We start from the raw sequence: 20,575 nt of genomic DNA, 5'->3' as shown, positions 1-20,575 counted from the left end.
AACAATGAGGAATCCTTGTGGCATCTTAGACACTAACAAATGTATTTGGGCATAAACTTTCGTGGGCTATAACCCACTTCATCAGATGCATGGAGTGAAAAATACAGTAGGCAGGGATAAATATACAGCACATGAAAAGATGGGAGTTGCCTTACCAAGTGGCCGGTCAGTGCTAACGAGGCCAATTCAATCAGGGTGGATGTGGCCCATTCCCAACAGTTGACAAGAAGGGGTGAATATCAACAGAGGGAAAATCAACAGAGTCAGACTAACACGGCTACTCCTCTGATATTTACTTTTTGTAGTTACCCAGCCACTCCCAGTCTTTATTCAGGCCTAATTTGATGGTGTCAAGTTTGCAAATTAATTCCAGTTCTGCAGTTTCTCGTTGAAATTTGTTTTTGAAGGTTTTTTTTGTTAAGAATGGCCACTTTTAAGTCTGTAATTGAGTGCCCAGGGAGATTGAAGTGCTCTGCTACTGGTTTTTTAATGTTACAATTCTCAATATCTGATTTGTGTCCACTTATTCTTTTGCACAGAGACTGTCCTGTCTGGCCAATGTACATGGCAGAGGGGCATTCCTGGCACACTATAGCATACATTACATTGGTAGATATGCAGATGAACAAGCCCTGGTGGTATGATGGTGTCCCTGGAATGGATATGCAGACAAAGTTAGCAATGCGGTTTGTTGCAGGGATTGGTTCCTAGGTTAGTGTTTCTGTTGTGTGGTATGTAGTTGCTGGTGAGTATTTGCTTCAGGTTGGGGGGGCTCTCTGTAAGTGAGGGCTGGCCTGTCTCCCAAGGTCTGTGAGAGTGTCACACTCTGTAGGTCATTGCTGGAAGGGGCTGGGATACTGTGCTGATGAGGATGGGATAGGAACCTTACAAAGACTAGAATCCCAGTAGCACATCTCCCCCAGGCTCCCACCCAGGAATCCTGGACCCCAGTCCAAACCCACCCACTTCCTTCCCCCAGGAGAAAGCACAGAATCCTAATAGCGGCCACAGGTGGGCAAATGGGGTGGAGGGAGGTTAGCACAGGATTTAAAATAATAACTTTTACATTTAATGCTGGTGACATTAATAAAACAAAACCCATTAAAGTGAGGACATTCCTAAACTTAAGGTTCTTATTGCATTACTAATTGGGCTATGTGTGCACATCCCGTTATTTCAATAACATAATTAACAAGAGAAACAGAAATGTATAGTACTATCTGCAGTATGTGCAAGGCAGACAAGACAACATTGTGTCTAAGTCCCAGGAAGAGGGGGGAGGGATTGGAAATGTCTGACTTGTGCATGCCAGACTTGTAAAACTTAGTGCTGTGTTGATGCCTAAACTTTCATTTAATTTTCTTGGCTTAATCATAAGGCTCCTAGGCACTGTGATAACACCAATAATAAATAAATAGCATGCCATTGACGGACTGATACTGGCATGGCTTTAACTGAAACGCTGTTCATTGCTGGGTCCTCCCTGTAAACACAATACAACCAACTTGTGCCGGACTTTAAAAAGACATAGCTGATGTCCACGCCTGAATGAGACCTACAAAACAAGCCAAGTTTTATGTCTGCAGCTTCAGCAATGGTGAAGTGAGCACCCAATGGCCGGACAGGGCTTTCCTGCGCACAAGAGAAACGCTATAAATGCAAAACGGCTGAAGGAATTTGGCTGGGCTCAGGCCCCAGGCAGGAATCTTCAGCCCCAAGGGGAAAAGGGTGGGAAAGCCCCAGCCAGCTGAGGGTTTTGGGACAGGGGCGCCTGCTGTGCAGCAAACGCATCGCAGGCGGTTCCTAGCCCAGAACAGGGCTTGTTCGTAATACCAGAACTGCCAATAAAGTTGGGATAGTTTGAATGGGTCCTACGGGAGGAGGTTTAGGTGGCTAGACGGGTGCCTGCGTAGAATTCTAGAGCGGCTCTGCGGGCTGATCTCCATCGTTCTGGCGGCCTCGGGTCGCTTGGCGAGAGCTGCCGGAGGCGCTGGGCCATGCGGGGCCGCGCGGACCCTCGCCTGAAGCAGCGAATCAAGCAGGTGCCGACCTTTGCTCCTGCCTCGCTGTGGCCCGTCCCGAGCCCCGGGAAGTCAAGTCACGCGCAAACCCTCCCCCACCCCCAGGTTCCCTCGCGCGCTCCTCCAGGGCTAACGAGGGGTTGGTGCCTTGCATGCAACCAGGGGCGGCCGCAGCGCAGCCCTGCATCGCCCCGCGCTACAGAGCCGTCACCCGGCTCTCAGGTCTAGGGGAGGGGAGCGGCTGTTTATTTGTCAGGGCTAGTGCCAGCACCACGCGCTCTGTGTGTCTTTAAAACGCGCTGGGCGCGGTCCTTGGGCTCCCCGAAAGGTGTCATCTTGTTCCTGGGGTCACACCACCTGGGCACCCCCCTGTCGGAGGGAGCTGCGATCCCACAGTAATGGATGCCTTTAGAAAACCCGAGACAGTTAGGGAGCTGTTGATTTGGGGGTGAGGGGGAGCAGTAATTTTACTCAAGCCCTCTCGAGTTGGTGGTCCATGTGAGGGTGTGATTATTGTGAAAATAGGCCAGACTAAAAGCCAGGTATAAAAACTGGTGTAATGCTATAGCATTTGATTGACATACTTTAAGTGGCACTCCCCTAAGCGCCTTGCAAAGATACATTTATCTTCACAACACCCCTATTAGATATTAAATTATGATCTGCCTCTTACAGATGGGGAACTGAGACACACAGAAATGAGGTTACACAGAAAGTTTGGTAGTGGCAGAAATAGAACCCATGTTTTCCATTTCCAAGTTCAATGGCTTGGCTGCAGGACCATCTTCCTCTGTTGCAGTTGCAGTGATACTCAGACCTCCTAGCTTCAGCATTACCCAAAAGAGTCACAGTAGTGTGAATTCATTGTTTCAATAATACTAATCACATTTAGTTTTAAGTTTCACAGCAAATAAGTTAATAACTTAGTGCAAATTGGTAATTGAATTGGTTTATAAGATAGTAAAAGCATCCTGATTGCTTAATGAATTAAACTGTGCTTCCTAATATGTCTCCTGCATCTCTTTGCAGCACACATACCTGATTTAATTATTAACCAATCTGAGTATCACTGTTCTGTTGATTGAAGTCTATAGAGTTGCCCCAATTAATGACAATAGTTAGTTTGGCTTCCAAATATAGTATACTACTTCTCCCAGTAAATGTGGCCAGTTGGCTGTGTAAATAGTTAATAGTTTCCTGTCAAATAACTTATCAATCTGATAACTTTGTGCAAAACAAATTCAAGCTGTTTAGATTTTTCAGTTTAAATTTTCTTTTTTATGATGATAATTTGTGACGGTCAATAATTTCAGCAAAAGTCTAAGATTTTGTTCATTTCTATAAACTCTGCATTTCAGTACCTAAGCAGTAATAAATGTGGCCGATATGTGGACATTGGAATTTTAGCAGCTGATTTACAGAAAACTTACAGGTGAGCAAAAAGCTTGGTCCTTGCATTCTGTTTTTTTTTCTTTAATAGAAATAGTAATATGTATCTGCATATCTGTTTGTAAAATTTAAATGTATTTCTCATGGCAGTTCTGAATTATACCTTATTATAAACTAGGATTGAAAGTTGCTTAGTACATCAGTGATCAAGGAAGAAGTACAATCAAAATAAATTGTTTTCACTGCAAGATTCTCTTTGGCTGACATATAGTATCTAGTAACTTACTCATATTGCAGTAGCACAGAGCATTATAGAAATGTAGGGTACAAGAAACCTCGAGTGGTCATCTAGTCCATCTTACTGAGGCAGGACCAAGTATACGTAGATCATCCCTGACCAGTTGTTTGTCTAACCTGTTCTTAAAAACCTCCATTGACAGGATTCCACAACATCCCATGGTAACCTATTCCAGTACTTAACTATCCTTATGGTTAGAAAGATCTTCCTTATATCTAATCTAAATCTCCCTTGCTGCAGATTAAACAGATTGTCTTGTCCTGATACCTTCAGTGGGCATGGAGAACAATTTATCACCATCTTCTTTAAAACAGCCCTTAATATATTTGAATGCTGAGGGAGTATCTGATAAGTTGTCTTTTCTTGAAACTATATATGCCCATTTTTTTTAACCTTTCCTCATAGGTTATGTTTTCTAGACCTTTTATTGCTCTCCTCTGGACTTTCTCCAATCTTTACGAAAGTATGGTGCCCATAACTGAACACAGTATTCAACCTGAGGCCTCACCAGTGCCTAGTAGAGCAGAACAATTACTTCCCGTGGCTTATGTACAGCTAGGGTGACCAGACGTCCCAATATTATCGGGACAATCCTGATATTAGGGGCTTTGTCTTATGTAGGACCCTATTATTCCCCCACCTCTCTGTCCCGATTATTCATACTTGCTATCTTGCTATGTTGTACCTGCGTACAACACTCCTGTTAATACACCCCAAAAGGATATTTGCCTTTTTTGCAATTGCATCATATTGTTGGCACGTATGAGCCACTGACTACGAGCCATTGTGCCAGGTGCTGTACGAACACCTAACAGAAAGATAGTTCTTGCACTGAAAATCTGACCATTGAAGATTGACAAGAGATAACAGGGAGCACAAGGAAACAATTAGATGCTGATTTTAATCTATCAGTTGCCTAACTTTTCTAGTTTTTTTTTTTTACTGTATCACAGCAAAGAGCATTTTAAGGCAGAATTTGAAGGAGGGCAAGGAGGTTGCTTTGTCCATGTTTGTAGCCTCTGTTTTTTGGAAGGATGTTTAATTTGTGGTCTGTTAGTAGAAGGGAACTCAACAATTTGATCATGAAGTTGAGAGAGCACATTCATTGCTAATGATGAAAGGGGCTGAATTTTTCATTATCATGCCTAAAAGGAAAAATAATCCTATGGCTGAAGGACCCATCCTGGTCCAGTCCCTAGCTCTATTTGTGTGGTTTAAAGCAAACAAGCCTATTATGAATGAATGTCCACTTGGCTGACTCTTCTTTTATATTGCCACTCACTGCTCTACATATCCAGCCAATGATGCTGGTCATAATCTCTACTAAATGTCCTTCTGAAGACCACTAGCTAGAGACCACTGTGATTCACTTTGCACCTTTTTTCCCAGAAACTGAGTTTAGTATGATGCCATTTGAGTTACACCTAATCTTTTTTAAAAGCTTGGAATAGCTCGAACCAAAGTCACTCTTCCACATAACTGGGTCCAGAGTGTACTTGTGTAAAAGTTTGTGGATTGTGTCACTTTAGAAACTTGTATCTACACTGAGAATGACAATACATGAAAGAGGGCCTCAGTGAGATCCTAACACTGTACAAAGAATCCTGTGGCACCTTATAGACTAACAGACGTTCTGCAGCATGAGCTTTCGTGGGTGAATACCCACTTCTTGCATCTGAAGAAGTGGGTATTCACCCACGAAAGCTCATGCTGCAGAACGTCTGTTAGTCTATAAGGTGCCACAGGATTCTTTGTTGCTTTTACAGATCCAGACTAACACGGCTACCCCTCTGATACTTAACACTGTACAATTGTTTTTCAGTGCAGAATATGGAAGAAGAAAAAGAAATGCCTTTAGAATTCAGGTTGAGAAAGGTAAGTCTGTTAATATCAGGACTGAAATACCAAGAAGCTGAAGAAGCTCTCTGAATTACTGACTACACTGTTGTTGAGCACTTGTGGCCATCCATGTTCTTCTGGGTTTTTTCCAGTGTTTGGTATAATCAGTAATGAGAGAGAATTTGAAGATTTAACAACTTTAGAGAATGAACATGTGGCAAAAAGAGCAAGACACAGACGAGAAGAGAATGAGTAAGTGGAAAGACTTATTGCCTTAAGACTACTTTAACAATGTCAGTACTTAACATTTCCATAGTGCTTTGTATCTTTAAAAAACTCTATTACTGTGAAGGCCCTGATCCTGCAAGCTGTTCCACACAGGTGGGCCCTTGTACCCTCATAAGCCTGGTCTTTGCTGGGGAAAAAAATAAAAAGGACCGGGGGGAGTTCTTAACTCAAGGTACATTCTAGTGAACCAGGCCCATAGACTTGAACTCAACCTGCTAACTCATATAAAAACTACAACTACCTTTTCACTGGGATTAACTCAAGTTAATTAATTTAAGAACACTTTGTGTATGTGTGGGGAACTGCGGGTGAAGACCAGGCTACAGACCCCCAAATCGAAGGGATCCTTGTGGGTAGAAGGATTCACCTTCCTTGTGGGTAAGGCAGCTTATGGAATTAAGGCCTGTCTGTTAAATTCTTACAACTCGTCTTTGTCACAGAGGTGTTATCGCTATTTTAGACATGGGTAGAGTGACCAGATGTCCTGATTTTATAGGGACAGTCGTGATATTTGGGGCTTTTTCTTATATAGGCTTCTATTACCCCCATCCTGATTTTTCACATTTGCTGTCTGGTCACCCTAGACATGGGAAAACTGAGATGGAGCGTTTCAGTGAATTTTCCAAGGGTGCACAGCCAGTTAGTGTTAGAAGTGAAATTAGAATTTGGATTTCCTGACTCCCAACCCTGTGCACAGTCTAGAGCATTCTGCCTCCTTAAATGTGATAGAGACTACTCTGCATTAAATATTGAAAATATGCCTCCCTTTTTATTAGTGCTAACATATTTTCTCTCTTACAGTTAGAGTGACAGTAATAGCCATTTGTATAAGTGTTTTTAAGACCGGGTATGTTGAATTCAGTACAAAATACCCAAATCTTCTGAATTTCAGTAATCAAACCTCTAACCACTTTAAAAAACAACAGTCTGTTGGCTTTTTATTAAACCTACTAAATATTAACAATTTCCTGTGCAAGCAGACATCTATAACGACAGTCCAGAGGACAAGCATTGACAGGGAGAGATACAGTGACTGCTGTCTTGCGATTCTAATTTCTATGATTAACAGCATAGGGATAATCTGGGCTCATTTAGGTCTGGACTCATCAAGAGGAGGCAGTGTAGAGTATAGCTTTTGGACAAATTCAATCAAGTGTTTGAGTATGGCTAAAGAAGTCAGAGAAACTTCTTAATTTTATAGTAACCATATATATGTAATGCACTGCTTAAACTGCCTGACTTCTCACAATGTGTATGTGTATTGCTGCTCTTGAATGAATGGATTAACACTGGCATGAGCTGTTCTGAGTGTAATCATGTACCTTCTAGAGGCTACAGCCTGCTTAAGCCTTATTACTGCCACACAAACATGAATATTTCATCTTTTATCTCAGTTGCTGTAAATACATATTGAGGTGTGTTACTGAGGTTTTAAAGTATTTTTTTAATGAAGACAAATTCAGCAGTTAATCTGTTACCTATTAGTCAAAAGCAGGCTAATCATAGAGAATATCTTTTTATTTGTTAAAATTACAAAACACTCTCTCCTCCCTCCTTGTCCCCTTGAGGTATTCTGCTCATGATTCCAACCTTTTTATCTTTTTGGTTTGCATTCTAGCCCCAGAATTTTAAAATAAATACAGCTTTAGTTCCTCAAAGGCCTCCAGCCACACAAACTGAGTGAGCTGTTCCATCAGGCTTTGAAGTCTGATTTCAGGACTACCAGAATAGCTTCATCTACTATAGAGAGCCCAGCTGGTGGTGGAAGCGCTGAGGAGAGAAGGTTTTCCCCCTTCCACAACCAGACTTAGGTTGTGGGGAAGGGGGAGAAGGCCATCAGAAGAGTTGTTCTATCTCTACCCTCTGTCTCACACACAGTAGTATTGTAGTCCAAGCACGGAGAGCCTAGCATCTTCCTAGGGGAGAATATTTGTTCTCTTAGTTGTGCAGATGTCTCATTGTGCTGTTATGGTATGTTGTACCCATAATTTCTGCCTCCTCACTTTTCTGCTAAAGGGATGTGGAAAGCTACACAGACGACTCAGATGATGATTACTCAGAACCTCTAGTAAGTCCATATTTCACTCTCTATGGTATAGTGCAGTTGAAACGAACACAGCAGTGCACATATGAAATATATCGATGCTCTTTACTGAAATATACAAGAGTTTTAAAACAGAACTGTGTATACACCATCTGGTAAAGGCCCAAACTTTGATTTAGAATTAATATAATTCTTTGTGGTGAGACTTGTTTTTTTTTTTTTTTAAATATATGTTCCAGTGCTAGTGGTGGTCTTAAAAGTTAGCATCCTGGAAGTTGTACCAGCCACAGTGTATCTGACCAGCTATGCCCCCTCCATTCTGGCTGCCCATGGTGCTCTTCGGTTGCCAAACTGCTAATGGCTTGGCTGATACCCTCATTCTGACAAACCTCAGGTGGCTCGTCAGAATGAGCATGTCAACCAGGAGTCCCCAGCTGGAGACCTTGTAGAGTTGAAAGGAAATTATTTCCTGGGGAAGAATGAGGCAGGACTGTTGCTGGGGGCTGTTTCTGAGGAAGGGGAACATAGCAAAGGTGGGAGGAGAAGGCAGAGTAAAGACTCTACTATCGCACTAAGGCTGTCTGCTTGCTAAGGGAGATATCTGCAAGCAATTGGTTTTTTTGTTTGTTTTTAATTTTCTTTCAAATACATAAACTTTGCAGTCCACAAATCACCTGAACAGCTCTCTGCTGACCTTATACCGGAAAGGAGATCCTGATTCTCTTCCAGCAACTCCCAAGAATGAGCCAACAGAAACCAGTAGCCCTGCACAAGTGACAGCACCCAGAACTAGTGCTCTTCCATCTGGTACCCCACTTGATACTAGGATCTCTGAAGGTGGATGGTTTATTGATAAAACCCCAGGTAGAAAGGAAGACAACTTCTTAATTGACCTGTGTGAGGAAGAAGAGGAAAGGAAACAGATATCTGAGGTAGCTTCTCTTTTAAATCTGATACCACTTAACATGGCATACACATTGGGGCTTAGTACATTTCTTCCCTTATGTGACAATACTTAGAAGTACAGTATGAAAAACAGACTTGTGCATCTTGGGGGCATGAGAAGAACAATGTATATAAAAACAAGTTTGAGCCTTTAGTGGGCAATGCAAACCTGTTGGTTTTTTTTTTTAATACACCTACAATGTTTCAACCTAGAGGTTGCTGCATTGGTGGAAGAAGCAGTGTGTGGATTTTAATTTTTGTGAAGCGCTCTGTAAATGTAAGATGTTATGATGAAAGACTGGCTTAGTTGCTTGGTGCCATCTTTTTTCAATAAGTATTGTAGCTGCCAAAAATGTTCTGGTGCAAACAACACTAGATTATATGTTCTTATGAAAGACAAATTTGTACTGTATCAAAGTCTTTTTTTTTTTTTTTAAACGCCTTCTTTATGTTTGAGATGCTCAAGATTAAAAGACTGGAAATCTAGTTAATTAAAAAAAATTAGTCAAAAATAGTTTCAGGACCACACCTGACCAAATTACTCTGCCCATTTTTGTGGTTTTACAATCACATTTTCTTAATTTTTTTTTTAATGACTTCTCCTGTTGCTGTGTGCAAGTCCCATGCAAACAGGGGAGACTGACAGACAGGGGAAACAGTGCAAAGTACTGTCCAGAACCATAAGCCACTGGGTGTTTCTCTTGCTGAGACAGAGAGGTAAGTTTTGCTGGATCTTAACCTGTGCAAAGCTCCTTGCCACACCCCTCTGTCCACCTCACCAGCAAACTCCTTGAGGCTCTGCCAGGTAGGTAACATTCAGTGAACCCCAGTTCCTGAGTTTCCCAGAGATATCTCTTTGTAGTATCCAACCCCTCTCATTGAACAGTCACAGAAATTACCAAGTTCACTGCCTCCAAACAGACCGGGTACATGCTAGCCTGTTAGTCTAGCTCAGTAGTTCTCAAACTTTTGTACTGGTGGCCCCTTTCACATAGCAAGCCTCTGAGTGCGATCCTCCTTTTAAATTAAAAACACTTTTTACATATTTAACACCATTAACCCCCCATGTAATAACCTTGTGACCCTCTGAGGGGTCCCAACCACCAGTTTGAGAACCCGTGGTCTAGCTGTCTTTAATACACAGCATAGCATATGGGTTGTAGTAACACTAAGCATAAGTTTATTGATAAGGAACATAGATTTAAGTGATACTAAGCCAGAGAAAGAGACAGGTCTGGTTAAAAACAAACAAACAGAAAAAAACCAAACTGCTTTCCAGTGACCAAACTTAACTTTAACAAACTGCAATCATTGCCTAAACAACTTTCTGACTTACATCAAGCTGTCAGTGTCTCCAGCTCCTCAAGCAGGTGGATCCACTATTCACAGAATCAGAGGATGCTGATCCTTTTTCCCTATTCTTCCCTTTTATAGTGCAGAATACTTTTTAAATGAACCCCTTGAAAAGTAAACTCAGACAGATCTCTCCACTACTGCTGGTTCTTTAGGTGCAGACACTCAGTCCCTTCATCCTCTGATCAATTTGTTTTCTCAGTTGGCTTCATCACGTTGTTTAACTCAGGTATAAATGTACTTTAATTGTCCTTTGTTTATAATCAAGCTCTAGACTGTTTTTCAGTCAGCCTGTTAGCTTGAACCATGCAGACAGGGAAATCTGCGTTCCTTTGTGGAAATCCACATGCCTCCAAAACTTATTTGAAGAGCATATTTCTAGCACATATGCATAACTGTTTATATACAACCTGTAAATACATTGTTCGATATTCATGACAGCATGTTACTAGATATTATATAATACCTGACAAGATACTGTTTGGCTAAATATTATGACACGTGTTGAGTAGGCCCTTTGTCAGTTGACATAAAGAGGCCCTTTGGGCCACAGTGTACAAAGTAAACAAGTTGAAAAGAGAAATATATTTCTTTGATGTTGTGACGAAGTGGGATGTTTTTAATGTTTCCTCTGAATACTGTAGTGATGCCTCAGTTTCCCTTATGCATTTCTTAAGTCTCTAGGTGGTGGGATAAGGGGGTGTAATTGTTGCAGAGCAAGCAGCCAGTGTACATAAATGTCCGACACCGGATGGCCTGGGCCCTTCCCCCCCCTGCTAAAGGTGATAGCTAAAGGTGTTGGAGAACAAAGGAATCAGGTGATCTCCTGGCCCAGGAAAGGGACAAAGCCCAGAGGAGGAGGGGCTGGAGAGTGAGTCAGTTGAGGGCTGGCTGGGGACGTGGCATGAGGTGCAGACTTGGTTGTCTGGCTCACTGCCCCACAAAATGGACCCTGCGGAGGGGTCCTGTTCTCTGTACCTACAAGCTCTGTTTTAGACTGTGTTCCTGTCATCTAATAGACCTTTGTTTTACTGGCTGGCCAAGAGTCATGTCTGACTGCGAAGTTGGGGTGCAGGGCCCTCTAGCTTCCCCAGGACCTTGCCTGGGCGGACTTGCTGTGGGAAGCGTATGGAAGGGCAGAGGATGCTGAATGCTCCAAGGTCAGACCCAAGGAGGTGAAGTTGTGTGAGCTTCTTGCCCTGAAGACAGTCTGCTCAGAGAGAGGAGACTTCACCAGAGTCCTGACTGGCTTTGTAGGGAGCAGTTCCAGAGCATCGCCCGGGGACTTTCTTTCAGTTATAGGAATTTTGTTCTTTAACAAAAGTCAGTAAAATGCCTTCATACAGAAATGTGATTACATTGACCCTTTAAGGCAATGTATTCTCAGTGTATCTAAAAATATCCTTATGGTGACATTGCGACCCCAGAGCCAGTTTTTAAGGATGGAAAGTGTTCAAAAACAACCAGAGGATTTTCAGTTGGGAACATACAAGAGTTTGGGGATTAAGAGACACCCCAGGACCTCTTTGTCCTTGTTCAGTGGCTAAAAGGCATATTGTAGAGTTGATGTTTTTCTTCTCTAGTGGACAAGGCATATCATCCTATTCACTATTATACCGTGCTGACTGATTAACATAAAGTTGATGGTGGATGTGGAAAATTACTACTAGGACTAAAATGACAGTGTTTGCCCCTACAAGGGGAGATGGCGTAGCAGGGGGATCATTGTGGAATAAAATGTCCACCAAATTGTGTTGAAAACAAAACGTAGTTAACAAGATGCACAATCTCATCTGTCTATTCTCTCATTTGTATTTTTCTTGCATATACAGCGATGACCTGAGTTATTTGCACAATATTCACTACAATATTGGTGGTGATTAGTAATTGTATTACCGTAGCACCTAGAAGCCCTACTTATGAACCAGGATCCCATTGCGCTAAGTGCTGTACAAACATAGTGTGTTACTGGTAATTAATGGTTCTAATGGAGGTGTTTTTATTTTTTATATATATATATATACACACACACACACAGCTGCATGCACACACAGCTGTATAAAGACACAGTGTTTGTTGCTTTACAATAATTATGCAATTCAGGGCTTGTCTGCATGGGAAAACTGTCCAGAATAGTTACTGAAGAATATACGGGAATATCTATTCCAGAATAGCAACCCACATGGATACTCTTATTCAAGAATAAAGGTGTCCATACAGAGTTATATTGGAATCACTATTGTGCTTTAAATTCGCAGCCTACCTTATTCTGGAATAACGTTCCTGTGTAGATGAGTTCTAACTTAAATCAGCTTTTTATTCTTAGATCTTTTTCTAGCTTATGTATACAATTTTTTTCTGGAACTTTAGTGCCCCCCCCCCCCCAAAAGACAGATCAATGTGAACAATCCTTAGTAAAAACCAAGTAATACAATGATTTAGACACAGAAAGGATTGATCATACCTTGTCTCTTACCATTCTCATAATATTTATGCATGAAGCACCATATGTGTCTTCAGATTTTGTTTGTTCTGCTCTTTCAAGTGTCTGTAGAAGAGCTCAAATCATTTATGTACTAAATATTTGAAGACTCAGTCATATCATTCTGTGTTTTATGCGCTAGAAATCAAAAGACCTTTCTTTTTTGGAGAGCGAAGGAAAGAAGACAAAGAGTAAGAGACGAAAAAGAAGGAAAGAGGAATCTCAAGATGTAGATGAAGAAATAGAATCTGTTTTGCGTAAGCAGAAAGGTGAGAGCTACTATTTCTGAAATGGCTTACCGAGTATGTGGGTGGTTGGTAGCTGTAGCAGTTGGGATCAGAGATATTCTGCGCTTCTGAAATGTTGATTTTTCGGTTGGGGCCTTTCAGGAAGACATTCATCCTTCATGTGGTGCTAGAAAATAGTCCAGTCCTGTGACTGTTGCATAAGAAATAATTTGTTCTGTATAATCTTTTACCCAAGTGTTCAAATCAGTGTCTGTCTTGTTGGGGTTTGCAGCCACTGGCTTCTGCTGTGCCCAGATTCTAATGACTTCATTTATTCCCTTCCTTTTTCTTCTTGCAGTTAAAACTAAAGGACCAGAGCTGCAGTTCCCTTTAGTGAAATTTGACGATGTGGGAGGCAGTGATGAAACTCTGAAGGTTAGTTTTAATTAAACCCTTGCTGTGTTACTTATGGGATAGAGAACACAGTGAATAAAACTACATATATACAAAATGAGGCAGCTGGAGCCCAAGCAGGACTGATTTGCATAGCAACTCAGCAAATCATTGGCAACAGAAAGAGCTGTCTCTCGCTGCTTGATGAGGGCAGCAAGACTAGCTATAGATCTGAACCTGAACTGACCTCCCTAATATCAGTCACTGAAATAAGTGAGACACAAGTTATCGTCTGTGCATTTTAGTGTTTACATTATTTTCCTCTATCTACTCTATTTTTATCTTCTTTCTAACAGGAGGTATGCAAGATGCTGATACACGTGCGTCACCCTGAAGTTTACAATCACTTAGGCGTGGTCCCACCTCGAGGATTTCTTTTACATGGACCACCAGGGTGTGGAAAGACATTACTAGCGCAGGCAATTGCTGGGGTGAGACTGCCTTAATATTTGCTTTCCCTTCCTCCTGTCTGCTCTTTTAATTAGACTTAAGATAGGGAGAGGGCAGATAGATAAAAGCAAAGAGGAGAACATTCTAATCTATCTTGCCTCTTCCCGTCTCATCTCAAAATAAACATCCATTAGAATTTAAATAACAGAAATGCAATCTGAATCAGGATTATTCCTTGATAGATCCTCATGCAGGGGGAAAATATTGCATTAAAAGCTCAGTTTCTTCTTGCAAGCACTCACAAGGAATGGACTTTCAGCAGGCCACGTATTAGATTAAAGTTTTATCTGTTTGATCTGTTTACAGTAGAAAAGTTTTCAGCTTGGATTTTTTGTAAAAGTGGTTGAAATCTGTTTTGGGTTGTGAAATGGCTGAGTCCATGGGGAGGTAATCCTATGACATTAAACTTGGAAGTTACCATACAACAGCTGTTTGGCTTCTGTCAAATAAGTTGATGATCTGTCCTTCTTAAACAGCCACCTCTACAAGTGGCATCCTTATAGCTCAGGGGTGGGCAAACTTTTTGGCCTGAGGCCCACATCTGGGTATGGAAATTGTATGGTGGGCCAGGAATGCTCATGAAATTGGGGGTTGGGGTGTGGCTGGGGATGTGGGCTCTGGGGTGAGGCCAGAAATGAGGAGTTCATGGTGCGGGAGGGGGCTCTGGGCTGGGACAGGGGGTTGGGGTATGGGGGGGGTGAGGGCTTCAGCTGGGGATGTGGGCTCTGGGGTGGGGCTGGGGATGAGGGGTTTGGAGTGCAGGAGGGTGCTCTGGGCTGGGACCGAGGGGTTTGGAGGGTGGGAGGGGGATCAGGGCAAGGGGTTGGGGCGTGGGAGGAGGTCATGGGTGCAGGCTCCCGGCAACGCTTACCTCAAGCGGCTCCCAGAAGCAATGGCATGTCCCCACTTCGGCTCCTACGTGGAGCCGTGGCCAGGTGGCTCTGCGTGCTGCCCCGTCTGCAGGTGCTGCCCCTGCAGTTCCCATTGGCCGCAGTTCCCAGCCAATGGAAGCTGCTTGGGGCAGGAGCAGCATGTGGAACCCCCTGACTGCCTCTATGCTTAGGAGCCAGAGGGGGGACATGCTGCTTCCCGGAGCCATGGCACACGCGGAGTGGGGCAAGTCGTCGTCCCCGCTGGAGCGCCGGAGCGGGGTAAGCCCCAGACCCTGCTCCCTGGTGGGATCTCAAGGGCTGGATTAAAACATCTGATGGGCTGGACATGGGCCGTAGTTTTCCCACCCCTGTTATAGCTGGTGTCATCAGAGATGTCAGGGATTGTTACTGCATTTTAGTCATGAGAATAAGCTACTTTCTACTTGTACAGGGTACCTACAGTTCAGAGTAGAGACAGCTTATGGCACTATGGAGCAGTTGCACTATCACTGTCTGTTCTGGGGATAAATGGAGGACTTTATTGCCAGGCTTGTCAATACAGTAGCTCTCTTTGTTTTGTTTTGTTTTTTATTGCTGTATTCACTTAAATGGCCGTAGGTTATATAGTCTGGAAATTATACATAAATTATGAACTGTTGGAACACAGCTTTTTTCAAAATGAAAACTTGCAGGCTTTTATTGCGTAAAGTTGATAGAGACTCTTGGAATTAAATCTTGGGTATTTTTAGCCTACACAATCATGTACTTCACTGCAAGCTGGGGTGTAAATCTACCGCAATGTGTTGGTGTGGACCCTGCTGATGCACACTGACAGTTCCTTGTGTGCTTTGATGTACTCCCATTTCAGAACACACTAAGGAACTATTAGGATGCACATGGACATCTAGTGCTCAGCATGCTAGTGTGGGGTAGATTACTCTCAAGTTTGCCATGAACTAAATGCTATTAAGCTGTTAAAGTGGGAGCCAGGAGACCTGGATTCTGTTCCCAGCTCTGTTCATTTGGTTAAGTGCCTCTGATCACTTAGATGTAGGGCTGTTGCATGTGGTTTCTAAAGCACTTTAAAAACTTCTCTTGAAAGGCTCCTTATAAGTGTAAAGTATTATGATTATATAAATACTGGTTCTAGGGGACTTAGTCAAAGAAAATCCTGCTAAGAGGAAATGTTTTTGAGATTTCATAACCATGTTCTTTGCGTTTATTCTAGGAACTTGAACTGCCGATGCTCAAAGTAGCTGCTACTGAAATTGTATCGGGAGTCTCTGGGGAGTCTGAACAGAAGCTGAGAGAGTTGTTTGAACAAGCTGTGGTGAGGACAGGGAGCTGAGCTAATAAATTGCTTTATCCTTTCTCTTCATAAAACCTTTTAATGATCCCTTTCTGCTGCTGCAATTTGAAATTAAGATTGAATTATTTGTATTACTGTAGAACCTTGGATCTTCAGTCATGGACTGGGATCCCATTGTACTAGGTGCTGTACAAACCCAGAACAAAAAGACAATCCCTGCCCCAAAGAGCCTTCAATGTAAATATAAACTGTAATACAATTATTAATGTGTAGTCACTCTGTTAGGCAATTCACTACATAAAATACTTGGCTTTTGTATACACTGGAGTAATTACTACGCTGTGTTACTTAAGAAGTTGACCTCTTCATTAGGTCTGTGAATTTGGATACATTAGTGATATTAGTATGAAATAAGAAATTGTAGGGAAAGAGCTAGGAATCCAAGAAAAAATGTTAGGATTAACTCTTCCTATATCTGCACAGTCTTAAATACACAAGAGCACCCCTGGGTTACTGGCTGAAATCCAGCCCAGGTTGGTGATGACCAAACACTGATGTGAGAGTATCTTGGTCTGTCTGGTTCTCCATGAGAGCAAAGAAAAGCAGAAGGGGTTGAGGGGACGCTACTTATTAAAAATCACTTTTAAGTACATCTCTGTATAATTCCCTAGAGAGTCCTCCATATCTGCCTTTTGACAACACTTGCTTTTCCATTTCCATTCTCCACCATCACCACTATTTTGAGGCCTCACAACATATTCACTAGCCTTCATGGGATTCAGAGGAAGCAAGGATTGTGGATTCACATTAGTTTCTGTCCCAATATGAACCTGAGCTGTTGTTTTGAATTTAAAAAGCCTTTATTACAAACAATAAGGAAACGAGAACCAAAATCATGGTATAAAATGGATAATGTGGGTTGTTGGGTTTTTTTTGTTTGTTTTTAAAATATTCTTTGCATTTAAAATGGTCTGGCCCTTAGCTATCAGAATTAACTTTTTCAGTGGAATTTATTACATGAAGCATGTTTCAATTTAAAAAAATTTTTTTTTTATCTTAGCCACTTACATTTGTTATCTTAAATTGCTTTTTCAGTGACTCTTGGGTCTCATGAACAAAAAACTTGTATTCTAGCATGCACCATATGTCTGGTACTATAATCCTTACATAGCAAAATTATGTTCTTTCTGTACCAAAAGTGCTGATAAACTAAGAGAAATAATGCTCAAGCAGCTAGGTGGCGCACATGCTGCACTGGCTTGACAGCTTTGGCGGTGTGCTTTTAAACTCTGCCTTTCTATATCGAGAGGCGTTGACAGATCTGAATAGAGAAGCTTCTCTGTGTTTGCCTGTAGCATACTTTTTTTTAAGGATTAGTTAATGTTTAAATACACTGGTGAATTAAAGTGCCAGGTAAGTGCTACTTTTTATTAGCTTTGTCCTTTTATGAACATGGAGTTTATTAAATGAAATGTTACGGAAATCTATAATGATTTATGTGCTCCCTGCTTTAGCTCCTTGAATGTGATCCGACTCTTCTAGTAATCTGAGTTGGCAAATAGTTTCCATTATCGCCCACGCCTGCCCCTTGCCGGTTGCATGGTATTAGCTCTCCATATTCTACAGCATTAGTGACTTCTTGCCACACAAAAATTTAAATGCCTCAACTTCTGTCTTGGGCTTAAATATTTTCAAATCAGCAAAATCACAACAATGCAGTGTCTGTAGAAGACACAAAGCAACATAAAATATATTTTAAAACTCATGCTTTAGTTTCCTAATGATCTAATTCCATAGTGTACTTGGCTTCTCTAAGAGAATGAAGAGAGCAGGGGGTGGGGGGGTCCTGGGGTTTGAGACTGGGTGGTTGTTCAAAGTACATGACAGCACTTGCCGTAATATATCTTTTAAGCTTTCAAATGGGAGAACCACTTTTCTTAAATTATTACTTATTATATGCTATGTGTATCGAGAGTGATTACTGTGGTGTTCTTGTTCCTAGTCCAATGCACCATGCATCCTTTTCATAGACGAGATTGATGCAATCACCCCAAAAAGAGAAGTTGCCTCGAAAGACATGGAGCGGAGAATTGTCGCCCAGCTTCTAACCTGTATGGATGGTCAGTTTCAGCAATGAAATTAACATACTTTTATTTTTTTAAATTAACCTCCCCCCTCTTTTTTGAAGTCCAGTTTTGGTTTTAACTTGTTTAAAATTAGATTTAAATTGAGCTCTGAACAGTTGTGGGTAGTTGAAGATCCCAAAGTATTTTTGCAGAAGTGGGGGATATTAAGACCAATTCCCTGGTTAAAATCCTTTCCATATAACTTATTCCTGCCTTATTAGATTTTCCCTCGCGATCCAGTGTGACACTCTTCACTTTTTCTGGATGATATGATACTAACTTCCTGTCCTGTGTTGCAATGTCATTATGCACTATTAACAGTTGCTGCATTTCATCCTAAATGTGGCTTCTTTTGAGTGTGAAGAGAAAATATTCCTGAATGTTGTCATTTACAGATCAGTTTATACAGCACCCTTGAAAGCCTTTCAGTGCTATGTAAACATATGTGTTGGAAAAGTGCTATGTAAATGTTGTTTCAAATGCCTGAGATTGTATAAAGAACAAACTATGTTGCTAGTGGAAATAAAGATAAGTGCCTTGAAATTTTCATGGTTAAAAGAGAAGCCGCTTCAGGCTGTTTTGCATAACAGTAAATGGTTTCCCAACTATGATCAAGAGTAAATATGTTCTTGCAGCATGTGTCTAAGAAGAGTAGCATTAACAGTGATGTTCCAATAGGAAGATATAGCACTTTTCTGAGTACTTGTTTATTGCCTTCCATCCTCAGACCTGAATAATCTGGCTGCCACTGCTCAGGTCCTAGTCATTGGAGCTACTAACAGACCAGACTCGTTGGACCCAGCATTGAGGCGCGCTGGAAGATTTGATCGAGAAATTTGTCTAGGGATTCCTGATGAAGCAGCTAGAGAGAGGTATATCTTAGTAGGCCAAGGCTTCTGATTAGTAAAACTGTTGCAAATTAGTGGACAGTTAAGGACGTATGTATAGCACGCGTAACCACATGCACCCAATCAGCCTGCAAGGGTAAATGGAGAAGGGGTAACAGTGTGTATATCTCTGTGCTATCTGTCCAATCCACGGCTGTCCTGTGTGGATGCATATAGAAATCTCCTCTTAACATTGCATTAACAAGTGTTCTGGGCAGCTTTAAGAAGAGAATAGACCCTGGAGTTGGCAATATGTATTTTGTTGTTCAGTATTCTGTCCTTGAATCTCCTTATTCACCTGTCATGGCTACAGGGCACAACTACACCTTAGATTCTTTTTAGTACCTCTTGAGTAGACCCCAGAGGTGACAGGCTTGACTTCTTGCACCTAACTCTGAGTGGAACCAGGTGGCTCAACTATACTTAGAGTGGATCTCTAGGCTGCAGCTGCCCTGTTTCCTAACCATGTTACTGCAATAGGCCCAACTGCATTTGGCACCTATAAACCCTTTCATTCTGGGGACTTGTGACCAGTGAGTTGATTAAAACAGTTCAAACACAGTGTATTCAAAACAAAGATTTATTAATTCCCCAAGGGTACAAAGCCTGTAGACAAAAGAGTAAAAACAATGAAAAGCCTGCCCTTGTGTCTTGCTTTCAAATGCTGGTAGGGAAAGAGTAAGCTGAGCTAATCCTCATCTCTCATTAGGAAAAACAAACTGGTCCGCTCGCAGTGTGCTCTTTCTGTGTCCCCTTGTCAGCCTGTCAGCTTTTGCTGACCCCTCTGCACAGTCTCTGGCCACTCAACCAACACTTTTCTAAGTGTGAGGTCCTGTAATGGTTTATATTCATTTTGATCTCTCTTCTTAGCTGTGGCAAAGCAGCTATGTTACCAGGGCTGAGGCAGAGGAGTTGCATCGTCGCTACTATAAATCTGGCTATTGTGTTTAGGTATTTGGGATGCTTCTTATCTAGGCCATTTATTTTACCTTTTCCTTTTACAATCCCTTTTGACTCTATGGCAAATAACCCATCCTGAATAAACACACAGAGGTATGCACCATGTTCTCAAAAAAGGTAGATATTATGTAGTTTGCCATATCAAAATGTTGATATTTCACAACTTGTGCCATTTCAAGGAGCAGGAATGGTGATTGTGAGTAGAATCTTCAGTAATCTTCCTCACATGTGAGAGCGATTGCTTGGACAAGAAAATCTTGATCATTGTTTTGAACAGTTGAAGCTGGGAGTCTAACAGCATTCCTCCATATTGTTGTTGTTTTCTGCAGTTCCTGCAGATGTGGGCCCACAGGAACTACCAATATTGCTGCATTTTTTGAAAGAATGGAAAAAATCAGTCTTATGTATAGGAGTATGACAACAGGGTAACAGAATAAAGGAAAAAGTTACAGGTGTCGTTACGGTTTCATTTTAACATACAGTGAATCCATCAGATAGAAGGAATGTTTCAACTGGTTACTAAGTGGCTAGTGCTGTTCGTTTAGGCCCAGTTATTTGAAGATGTGTACACATCAGTTGTGCATGCAGGTTTTGTTTGCTCATACACATCTTTGTGTAAATATGAACTTGAT

The 20,575-nt window shown here is 41.7% G+C and overlaps 1 protein-coding gene across 1 annotated transcript in view; it reads left to right on the top strand.

Moving 5' to 3' along the window:
* The first annotated feature begins 1,704 nt into the window (after nt 1–1,704).
* Nucleotides 1,705–20,575, top strand: part of NVL (nuclear VCP like) — a 62,432-nt gene continuing 43,561 nt past the window's right edge. Inside the window, exons 1-12 of the mRNA XM_039532338.1 lie at nt 1,705–2,042; nt 3,380–3,453; nt 5,531–5,583; nt 5,700–5,799; nt 7,852–7,903; nt 8,542–8,811; nt 12,802–12,928; nt 13,245–13,321; nt 13,636–13,770; nt 15,890–15,991; nt 17,973–18,090; nt 18,824–18,968. Coding sequence (XP_039388272.1) covers nt 1,998–2,042; nt 3,380–3,453; nt 5,531–5,583; nt 5,700–5,799; nt 7,852–7,903; nt 8,542–8,811; nt 12,802–12,928; nt 13,245–13,321; nt 13,636–13,770; nt 15,890–15,991; nt 17,973–18,090; nt 18,824–18,968 — 1,298 coding nt within the window. The 5' untranslated portion in view covers nt 1,705–1,997. The remainder of the gene's footprint in view (nt 2,043–3,379; nt 3,454–5,530; nt 5,584–5,699; nt 5,800–7,851; nt 7,904–8,541; nt 8,812–12,801; nt 12,929–13,244; nt 13,322–13,635; nt 13,771–15,889; nt 15,992–17,972; nt 18,091–18,823; nt 18,969–20,575) is intronic.

Source organism: Mauremys reevesii, linkage group 3, assembly GCF_016161935.1.
Source record: "Mauremys reevesii isolate NIE-2019 linkage group 3, ASM1616193v1, whole genome shotgun sequence".
NCBI lineage: Eukaryota > Metazoa > Chordata > Testudines > Geoemydidae > Mauremys > Mauremys reevesii.
This window is presented reverse-complemented; position numbering and strand designations above follow the sequence as displayed.